Source organism: Bufo gargarizans, chromosome 3 (genome assembly GCF_014858855.1).
Source record: "Bufo gargarizans isolate SCDJY-AF-19 chromosome 3, ASM1485885v1, whole genome shotgun sequence".
NCBI lineage: Eukaryota > Metazoa > Chordata > Amphibia > Anura > Bufonidae > Bufo > Bufo gargarizans.
The window spans coordinates 19,345,485-19,356,539 of NC_058082.1; the positions used below are offsets into that span (position 1 = coordinate 19,345,485).

At 39.9% G+C, this 11,055-nt stretch overlaps 1 protein-coding gene across 1 annotated transcript; it reads left to right on the top strand.

Moving 5' to 3' along the window:
• The first annotated feature begins 983 nt into the window (after nt 1-983).
• Nucleotides 984-9,057, top strand: LOC122930997 (matrix metalloproteinase-18-like). Its single transcript, XM_044284832.1, has 10 exons — nt 984-1,231; nt 2,890-3,134; nt 3,746-3,894; nt 3,982-4,107; nt 5,014-5,175; nt 5,276-5,393; nt 6,214-6,347; nt 6,450-6,606; nt 7,247-7,350; nt 8,715-9,057. The coding sequence occupies exons 1-10, from the start codon at nt 1,127-1,129 to the stop codon at nt 8,813-8,815; spliced, it is 1,401 nt and encodes a 466-aa protein (XP_044140767.1). The 5' UTR covers nt 984-1,126; the 3' UTR covers nt 8,816-9,057.
• Nucleotides 9,058-11,055: the final 1,998 nt, after the last annotated feature.

Here is an 11,055-nt window from a genome sequence, read left to right on the forward strand (position 1 = left end):
CAGCTGTGTGTCCCTCCCTCTGTGGTACAAATGAGAATATATAATTTTGAATTTCTCCTTAGAAGTTATTTTCATTTAAATATATTAAATGTATTCTTTCCTTCAAGGAGTTGTCTCACTTCACCAAACGGCATTTATCATGTGTAGAAAGTTAATGCAAAGTTACTCAGGGGCGGATTGGCCAAATAGCTTACAATGAAACTTCCTGGTGGGCCGAGGTCCAGGGGGCCACCGGTCAGATAAGTAATGATCTAACACTTCCCTCCTCACTCCTGAATTCAACTGTATTGCCATCCTGAAGAAAGTGGAGTAGGAGGACAGAACATGGCAGCTGGTGCTGGCCACCACAAAGAGGTAGATACTGGGGGGGTATTTTGTGTTGCTCAGGCATTATATTGTGCTGCACTGTGGTATTTGGCTCTACTGGGGTGGTATTATGTCCCGCAATTTGGTAATGTTGGCTCCGTCTATTTGTATTGGTCCTGCTTCTGTCAATTTAGTCCTGCCTACAACATGGGGCCACTTCTAGTTTTTTTCCAGGGCTATTTTAAGTTACCCCTGCATTTACTAATGTATTGTGATTGTCCAAATTGCCTCCTTTGCTGGCTTGATTCATTTTTCCTTTGCATATTACACTATACGTTAGTAGGTGCCTTGTATTCATTTTGTCTACGTGATAAATGCCATCAGCTGATGTGAGACATCCCTTTGAAACCAAACTAATTTATCCTTTTTTCCATCTAACATGACTTTTCAGTGATTAAGATAACCACAGTTTTTTTTATTTTAATTGGGTAATGTCCATCCAAGGGTTTTCCCAAGTGATTTGGCAATCCACGGCCCCCCCCCCCCCCCCCCCCTGCTGCCATAGCTAAGCACGTGGATCCTAGTAACCTCAGCTTGGTTAATAGTCCTCCTGACATAAGTACCTGGAAGGCTTGGGGCAGTGAGTTTCCTGTCTGTACACAGGGATTGTGTGGTATTACTTAACTGCTGTTGTGTCACATTGCTGGAACGGATCCACATATGTTAATATGACTCATGTTTTATGAGAGGTCCTGGGGCTATATAAAGACAAGACTCAATGCCTGGTGAGTATCCCACAACAACCTGAGCTACAGCAATAATGTACTGCCTCCCTGTCCTACTGCTGTCTTGGGCTACGCTGTCTGCTGCCTTCCCAGCAGCATCTGAGGAAGATCTGGAAGGCAAATATGGAAAAATGGCACAGGTAAATATGCAGAAGACGGCTTATTGTTATGTTATATTCTATTATCATGTTATATTGTATGATGTTATATTCTCTTTTTATGTTAAGTCTATTTTATGTTATATTATAATTATTTCATATTCTATTTTATTATTTTATTATGTTATTACTTTATTAGGCTCTTATGTTATATTCTCTTTTTATGTTAAGTCTATTTTATTTTATGTTATATTCTATTATAATGATTTCATATTCTATTTTATTATTTTATGTTATTATTTTATTAGGCTCTTATGTTATATTCTTATGTTATTATTGTGTTATATTTTATTATAGTTATTTTATATTCTATTTTGTTATTATTTTATTATGTTATTACTTTATTGTGTTATATTTTATTATGTTATATTCTTTTGTAATATTCTGCTATTATGTTATTATTCTGTTAGATTTTACTATAATTATTTTATATTCTATTTTGTTATTATTTTATTATATTATTACTTTATTGTGTTATATTTTATTATGTTATATTCTCATGTTATATTCTATTGTTATCTTATATACCATTTTATTTCTTCACTTTAAAGGGTTTTTCTGAGATTTTTTAACTGATGACCTATCCTCTGAATAGAGCATCAGTATCTTATCGATGGGGGTCCGACACCCACGATTCCCGCAGATCAGCTGTTTGAGAAGGCACTGGTGCGTATAGCTTTGCCAAGGCCACGTGGCCTTGACGCAGCTCAGCCCCATTGAAGTAAATGGGGCTGAACCGCGATACCAAGCACAGTCACTATACAATGTACAGAACTGTGCTTGATGAGCACTAGTGCATGCGCCGCTGCCTTCTCAAACAGCTGATCTGCGGGGGTCCAGGGTGGTGGAATACCACCGATCAGATACTGATAACCTATCCAGAGGTACAATTGTCTATTACTTTCTCTACACTACTCACATAGTGGCTGTGACTATCTATCTATAATTTTATCATGTTTAAAAAGGGTTAACAGATTTAACACAACAGAGAAAGTGCTAGACTAAGGCTGAGTTCACATCACCGTTATTTTTCCGTTCTTCTGATCTTTTAGAACAGAAAAATAAATAAAAAAGTATCCTGTAAGAAAAGTCTGCACATTTGGCTACTGCTTTACCCATTTCTGTCTGAGATCCGTTTTTTTATATAGATAAAAGTACTGCATCCAGGACTTTTTTTTCTGTCTAAAATAACAGATCTCTGACGAAAACGGCAAAAACATTTGCCAGATGTGCATAACGAACATAACTGATTTTTTTCCTTTATTTTTCTGTTCGGATGGATCTGAAGAACAGAAAAATAACAGTGATATAAACTCAGCCTTAGGGCTTGTTCACACGACCGTGCCCTGTTTTGCGGCCCTTTATAGAAATGCCTATTTCTGTCTGCAAAACGGACAAGAATAGGATACGACAGTGGGGCCACGGAACAGAGCAACGGATGCGGACAGCACACAGAGTCTTTTGCAGCCCCATTGAAGTGAATGGGTCCGCACCCGAGGTGCAAAACCAGGCACCAAAACCACGGTCGTGTGAATGAGCCCTTAGACTGACAAGCAACACTATGCATATATAATCTCATAGTAAACCCCTGTCTTTTGATGTATATGTTCTAAATGGTTCACATTTTTCTAATTCCCAAGAAATATCTGGAGAAGTTCTATGACATGAAAACTACTGGAAGGCCAGTTGGAAGAAATACCAAAAATAATCCATTTGTTAAGAAGCTTCAAGAAATGCAAGCATTCTTTGGTCTGGAAGTGACAGGAAAACTGGACCAAAAGACTGTAAAAATGATGGAAAAACCTCGTTGTGGTGTCCATGACATTGGGGAGTACAGCACAGTGGATAAAAGTTCTGCCTGGCAGAAAAATGACATCACCTACAAGTAAGCATTTCCTTTATGCCGTGTGTTGTGTGATCCGCTTTTCACTATTGATGACCTATCTTCAGGATAGGTCATCAATATCAAATTGGCGAGGATCTGACTCCCGGCACCCCCGACGATCACCTGTTTAAAGAGGAAGCAGCACTCATACGAGGTAAACAGAGCAGAGAATGCAGTGACTGGCAGTGCCGGGAGTCAGATCCCCGCCAATCTTATATTGATGACCTATCCTGAGGCTAGATCATCAATTGTAAAAAGCGGACAACCCCTTTAATTTGTGGGGGAAACTGGCAAGAAGTGTTTACTTTCCCTGCAGCGCCACCACAGGTGAAATAAAGCATTACACAATTCTAATTGATATTGTAATGCACAGACACATCGAGTCCTTCAAAGCAGCAGGCACTCTTTGCAGCTGGTCTCTACAAAGGCACATAGATGTTTAATATTATCCAGTATTTTTCAAAGATGTTAAGTCCCCATAGCAATATTTTTGAACTGTATTTTATAATTTTATATAGTGTATGTTCTGTTACGCTGTTTATGTATATATCTGATCAGAACTAAAAGTTTACAACTCATTCTTATCCAAATAATTATTTTTTCTATCCAAGAATTGTGAATTTCACACCCGACATTCCAAGAGCTGATGTGGAGTCCTCCATCAGAAGAGCGTTCAAAGTCTGGAGTGATGTGACCCCACTGACTTTCACCAGGGTCTATGAAGGAGATTGTGATATTGAAATCCAATTTGTTTCTGGAGGTAACAAGAAATATTTATAATATGATTGCCAACAATTACTGTGCGCTATGATCCCCAACGCTAATGACTGTCTTCTTCATTCTATAGATCACGGTGATAACAGTCCATTTGATGGACCTGATGGAATTTTAGCACATGCTTTCCAGCCTGGGCCTCTTATTGGGGGTGATACTCATTTTGATGATGCTGAAACATTTACAAAAAACAGCCAACGTAAGTAATGGGCCTTATTTTATAGACACATGTAACATCTCACTACTGAAGGTTAAACAAAGATTCTGAGTCTTAAACGCTGAGGTATATTCTTTGGGTAGGCTATCTATGCTTGATCACTGGGGTTAAGCAGTATAAAAGGGCTGTGGAACTTTTGTTGGTCCTCTGTCCAGTTCATTGTCTACACGGGCACAGCATCATATCCACATGGGTGGCAGCGCAGATTAGTCCAATTTATGTGATTGGCACAGCAGCTCATGTGGATAAGCCGCTGTAGAAGGGCCTAAGTAGCACCCTGGTCTTTCATTCTGTAGTTCAGCAGGGGTCCCTGAGGAAGGACCATTATCAAGCAAACAAAAAGATCCCTTTAGTTCAAAGCCTGCTATCCATTACAGGGATTTAAACAACACATATATTGATGACCTACAGATGTGTCCTTCCATACATTTCCTTTTGGCTTGAGATATCCCAAGATGAGTGTCATGGGATGACCAGCTTTGAAAAAGAAAACGTTAGAGCTATTCTTAACGCCCAACAGAGTAGTAATGCAAACGCTTTTTTATTCCATTTCATGCCTCTCATCTTCAAACCAGAGGAAAGGTAAGGAAGGACAGAACTAGGAAAAGTCAACAATGTTGCACCCAATGATGCCTAGAATGAAGCGGCTGTGGCACTGGCTAAAATTGGCAATGTGTAGGACAGTCAAAAACATTGCCGTGCTTTACCTAGTGCTGCAGACCAGTTGTCTTTTTTGCATTTTTTAAGGCACCCTCTCAAGCAGATATTGATGTCTTATACTAGCAACAACCCATCATGTTATATGTTGGGAAAACTGGTTCAGTTGGGGTATTGAGCTATTCTATTGTAAGTGTCAGTAGTAATCATTTTCTCATCATTTCATTCTAGAGTACAATTTATTTCTGGTGGCTGCTCATGAATTTGGCCACGCTCTTGGCCTTCATCACTCCACGGACCAGGGAGCCCTAATGTATCCCACTTACCCAAGCACAGACCCGGATAATTTCCGACTCCCTCAAGACGATATTGATGCCATACAATCTCTCTATGGTAAGGAGGAGGTCATTGATTTATCTATACTGGGCCAAAGATATCATTATTTTAGTTGTGGTTCTATAGATTATTTATTAAATATATATATTTTTTTTAGGAATGAGTTCAAATTCCATTCAGCCAACTGGGCCTACCACACCTTCGAAATGTGACCCCAACATTGTATTTAATGCTGTCACCACTCTTCGAGGAGAACTGTTCTTCTTTTTAAACAGGTAAGTGGTAAATCCTTCTTCTATAGTCATTTCTTTTACTGGACTATAATAGTATTGCAAAACAGGACTACCAGGTCTGCAACTATTGGACCGGCCAAAATGGAACAAATGAATATAGCTAAAACATTTTATTTAGTAGGAAGAACATGTTTTATAGAACATGTCTGATTTTAAAGGGGTTGCCTTGTTTAGGCAAGCCTTTAGGGTTCTGATCACAGGGTGCCCTGTTACAGAACCCCTCCCCCCAGCAATCAGCTGTAATCTGTCAGGACTCATGAAGCATTACACCGATTCTAATTAAATCAATTGGTTGCCTGTGTAAAGCATGGACATGCTGGGTCCTCCAGAGAGAAGGTCCTAAAGTTTGATCCCATTTTATTGATTCAAAGTTCCCTAACTGGGTTTTGTAATGGGTGTTCGGGAGCCAGGCACATAGGTTAACTCTATTGTTTATAATGTAGCCTTCATACCACAGAGACAGAAAATATTTAAATGATAAGAACCCCTTATGTTATAACTTTGGGTGTTAAATACTATGTGGGATCAAGAGAACCAAAAACACTCTGTTGAGTATTAAAGGAAAGTAGAAGCCTAAAGGTCCCTGAAAGACTACTTGTTGAGTTGCAAATGTTTCATAGGTCAAGGTCATAACCATTGTAAAGTGATTTTTCATAAAAGACTTTAGGATTTTATAGGGTGTCAGGAACTGGGAATGAATTATATTGCATGCGTACAATTATCTTTCCACTAGAATCAGTTATGGGTTCTTGACCTTGGCTTTTGTTTTTGAGACTGAATTTTCCTTATCTTTATTTGATAGGTTTGTATTTCGCAAACATCCTCGAGGTGGTGAATCTGACCTTCTTTTCATCCAGGAACTGTGGCCAACTTTGCCAAGTGACATTGATTCTGCCTATGAGAATCCAATTACTGGGGAAATTCTTGTTTTTAAAGGTAACATAAATGTTTTACTAGATTACTAAAATTGGTAAAAAATTGAAAATGTGTTTGAAGTTATGTGATTTATGAGACTGCAATGTTCTTTTTTGACTCCAGAAAAGAAATATTGGACTCTTGACGGCTTTGATGTGTCCCAAGGACCCAGAAGCATTACTGAACTTGGATTTCCTAGAAATGTTAAAAAGATTGACGCCGCCGTTCATTTTGAGACTCTGGGCAAGACATACTTCTTTGTGAATAATAAGTACTATAGGTAAGAATTACAGCAGTGATCAATAGGAGGCTAGCATGTGTGTTGGACATAATTGTCTTAAAATGGATGGAAATGGTTAATCAAATCTATCTTTGTAAATTGGAGCAGTTTTGACTCATGTTAGAACCACTCATTTGTAACATGAGCCATATATAAATTGGCCCACTGTGACCCCATTCAAGACACTCATAAATCTGATGGCTTTTTTGGGAGTTAGGGTACTAATGAGTGCAAAAGCATCCAGTGAGCTATTCCATGTAGACCATCTAAGAGATGCTCTTACTTAAAGGAGCCTGTCATGGAAAGAAGCCAAATTATCAAATGTTTTGTATTATTGGACAGCCATAGCAACATATATAGTCTTACTAGTGTGTCCCTGCTCAGTCTTCTTCCGGTTTGCTCATATTCCAAATTATTTTCATTTCCGTGCTGGAAAGAAAAAAGTCTGAATTTATGGGCTATTGGCAGATTAAATGACTTGTACTGTATTATGGATAAAAATTACACCATACAATCATTTCATTATTATGGCTGCCACAAGCACTTACATGGTTGTGAGCTGATCCTCATATTTGGTAAGCTTCATAGCAACTGCTTACTCTTGACCGCAATGTAAAACTGGTATCATTTTCCCTTTCAGCTATGATGAAGACAAGCAAGCCATGGATAAAGGATTTCCAAAGTTTATTGCCAAAGACTTCCCGGGAATGAGACCAAACATTGATGCAGCATTTTATTACAAAGGTAAATATAGCTACCAATTTTGGTTGCCAACTTAGTTTTTTTTCTAGACAACTTAGTAAAAAATCACAGCAACATTTTTGAAAACCAAAACTGAATGATAAATTAATATATTTCCTATATCTGAGATACTATATTAATTATCAGCATTTACTGCGGCAGACATACAGTATCTAATTTATATTACAGGAACTGTCCACAGTTTTTATAGAAGGTCATTATTTTACAGACAGTCGGCAACTAAAGTTGCTCAAAAATACTTACATAGTTACATAGTTAATACGGTTGAAAAAAGACATAAGTCCATCAAGTTCAACCAAGGGGTAGGTGGGGACGCGAATCCCAGAAGGAAGTGAGACTCAGATTATGATGATTTGGATCATCAAATACAATGATCCAAATATTAACCATCTGTATTAATATTGATCAATATACGGTAGTTTTTCTGTCCAGCATGGTCTCACCACTTGGCCAGTCAGGCACTTCCCAAAAGCCCAACATTAGTTAAAAGATAAATTTTGCCTGCCTGGCTCCTCCATTACCTCACTTTACACAGCTTTATAGAGCTCCTATTAAAAGAGTTGTGTGGTGTTAAAAAAAAGTCTCTATTTTTTCTTTACAGAAACACCCCCAAACTTGTCTACAGGCTTTGCCTGATGTTGCAGCTAAGCTCCATGGAAACTAATGGAGTTGAGTTACAATGCCAGGTGCAACCTATGGACTGGTCGGGGATTGTTTTTTGAAGTAAGCAGCCATGTTTTTCGAATCCTGGCCAACCCATTTCTATATGTTTTTATGTAATAAGCTCCGCCCTAGTGGTGGTTGCAGGAAGCCATCATGGTTAAGTAAAAGAAGGTATAGGATTTGAAGCTCTTTAACAAGGAACCAAGCCCCAAACCTCTATGGTGCACACCTTTAAAAATTATGAAAAAATTCTAATACTGTGAACATTCTCATCAGTTCAGTAAAAATGAACCCATAGTGACATAAAATCACACCTTCTGTTCACTGTGGACGATGCAGCATCATTGGGACCTAGTAGTCACATCAGGGTTGAGGACCGTTGGTGAAGAACCTTTAAGGAACATTGATTATAAGCATATTACAGTGTTTGTTTCCTACTTTTTTGTGGTAGGAGGGTTGTAAAACTAGATAAGGGCCCTATTAGACTGTCCCATTTTTGGGCAGAATGAGCTCCAATTGACAATAAACACATTGAACGGGCTTAGTCCCAGAAAACCCCTGATCCTGATCATCCCCCGACTCAGACTCTGCCCATGATCTAGCTGGAACAATTGTGTATATTATTACTAATGCACATAAAAAAACTACCACATTCATTATATTGTTTTTTTGTTTTCTTTCAGGTCTTCTTTACTTCTTCCAAGAAAACGTCCAGTATGAATATAGCATTGAGGCCAAGAGAATCAAGCAAGTTCTCAGAAGTAACAGCTGGCTCGGGTGCTAGAAACATGTTTTGCCTAATACTTGTATATTGTAGCGTCCGCTCCACGTCACGTAACTATTTACATGTGATTTAGCCAGTGCAGATATTTCCAACTGTGAAAGAGCCTACGTAAGCCTTATAAAGTATTCCGGACATTAGCCATCAAGACAACTGTGCAGCTGTATGTAGCAACGTATTTATAGACATTCTGAAATATATAGTTTACATATTTTATACTGACATGATAATAAAGTGTGTTTTTTATACTGTTTGTTGAGGTTTTTGGTAATTTGGGGGTTCTTAACTTACAATAATTATTTATGTTTGAAAGGCCCCATTTATAAACTGATCACACAAGGGGAGGCAGGAAACATTACACCTTTCTTATTGAAATCACTAGGCTTGTAAGGGTTGGCAGAACCTACCCTTACAGGTTATATTTGTAAGCTTGCCATTTTTGTTATAGGTTACGTTACGGTCTACCAGACATGTAAACACAGTGTCACCCTTGGTATGCTCTACATTTGGGGACTGTTGATGGCCAATACCCCCTATCAGTGGCGTAGGGATCGCCATAGCAACCATAGCAGTGGCTATGGGGCCCTACGCCACTGGGGGCCTGTCCGGGCCGCCTTCTGTTGACACACACTACACACAGGCAGCCGTAAATACCGGCGCCCCAGCAGCCCTAGTGGTGGTTGCAGGAAGTTAGTTATTTTCAAGTTAGTTAAATATGATCGATTCTTGTCTCAGTTCAGGGCCCCTCTCGCTAATGTGATCTTATCTTACTGTCTCCTGATGTGTCTGGGATTTGAACCCACAACCACAGCCATAAAGGCTGCATTGCAACTGGTTGAAAAAATAATGTATCAGTGGCAAAGCATTTACCCTCACAGCCATAAAGGCTGCATTGCAACTGGTTGAAAAAATATGTGTACATGATCTATACACATGACAGCTGCCCCAACACACCCAGCACTGCTATATCACTGCTATATGACAGCTGTCCCAGCACACTCAGCTCTGCTATATCTCTATATATGACAGCTGTCCCAGCAAACCCAGCTCTACTACATCTATACACATGACAGCTGCCCAAACACACCCAGCTCTGCTACATCTATACACCATGACAGCTTTCCCAGCATACTCAGCTCTACTATATCTCTATATATGACAGCTGCCCCAGCAAACCCAGCTCTACTACATCTATACACATGACAGCTGCCCCAGCACACTCAGCGCTGCTATATCTCTATATATCTTTCTACTGTATAGCAATACTTAGAGATATATAGATGTAGCAGAGCTGGGTGTGCTGGGGCAGCTATCATATATAGAGATATAGCAGAGCTGAGTGTGCTGGGACAACTGTCATATAGAGATATAGCAGAGCTGGGTGTGTTTGGGCAGCTGTCATGTGTATAGATGTAGCAGAGCTGGGTTTGCTGGGGCAGCTGTCATATATAGAGATATAGCAGAGCTGAGTGTGCTGGGACAGCTGTCATATAGAGATATAGCAGTGCTGGGTGTGTTTGGGCAGCTGTCATATGCATAGATGTAGCAGAGCTGGGTTTGCTGGGGCAGCTGTCATATATAGAGATATAGCAGAGCTGAGTATGCTGGGACAGCTGTCATATAGAGATATAGCAGTGATGGGTGTGTTAGGGCAGCTGTCATGTGTATAGATGTACGGTTAGCCAGCTATAACAGTAGAAGTCTCATATTTTTTCAGTCAGCAGCAAGGCAGCTTTTATGGTCTTGTGGTTAGGTGCTCTGCCTCTGATACAGAAGGTCGTGGGTTCGAATCCCAGCTGAAACTTTTCTGAACTACAAGCACTGACTCCATATATGGACATACAGGAAGAGGCTGCATCACATCGCTGACATGAAGGTAAGTAGAAGTGTTTTTTTATTTTTTTTTAATACCCGACTGTTACTGCCATGGGGGGAGCGGGAGGCACTTGATACTGGCACATGGGGGGAGGGGGGAGGGGTTGGCACCTGATACTGGCACATGGGGGGGAGAGGCACTTGATACTGGCACTTTTTTTTGGGGGGGAAAGGGGGAGATGGCACTATGATACTGGGACATGGGGGGAGGTGAGAGGCACTTGATACTGGCACGTGGGAGGGGGTTTGGCACTTGATACTGGCACATGGGTGGGTTTGGCAGGCACTATGATACTGGCACATGGGGGGAGAGAGACACTTAATACTGGCACTTTTTTTTGGGGGGGGGAGATGGCACTATGATACTG

Excerpts from the sequence above, each read along its gene's own strand:
- LOC122930997 (XM_044284832.1), top strand. The coding sequence starts at position 1,127 with ATGTACTGCCTCCCTGTCCTACTGCTGTCTTGGGCTACGCTGTCTGCT. Across the intron at positions 1,232-2,889 it reads AATATGGAAAAATGGCACAG|AAATATCTGGAGAAGTTCTA; the intron begins GTAAATATGCAG and ends CTAATTCCCAAG. Across the intron at positions 5,176-5,275 it reads TGCCATACAATCTCTCTATG|GAATGAGTTCAAATTCCATT; the intron begins GTAAGGAGGAGG and ends TATTTTTTTTAG.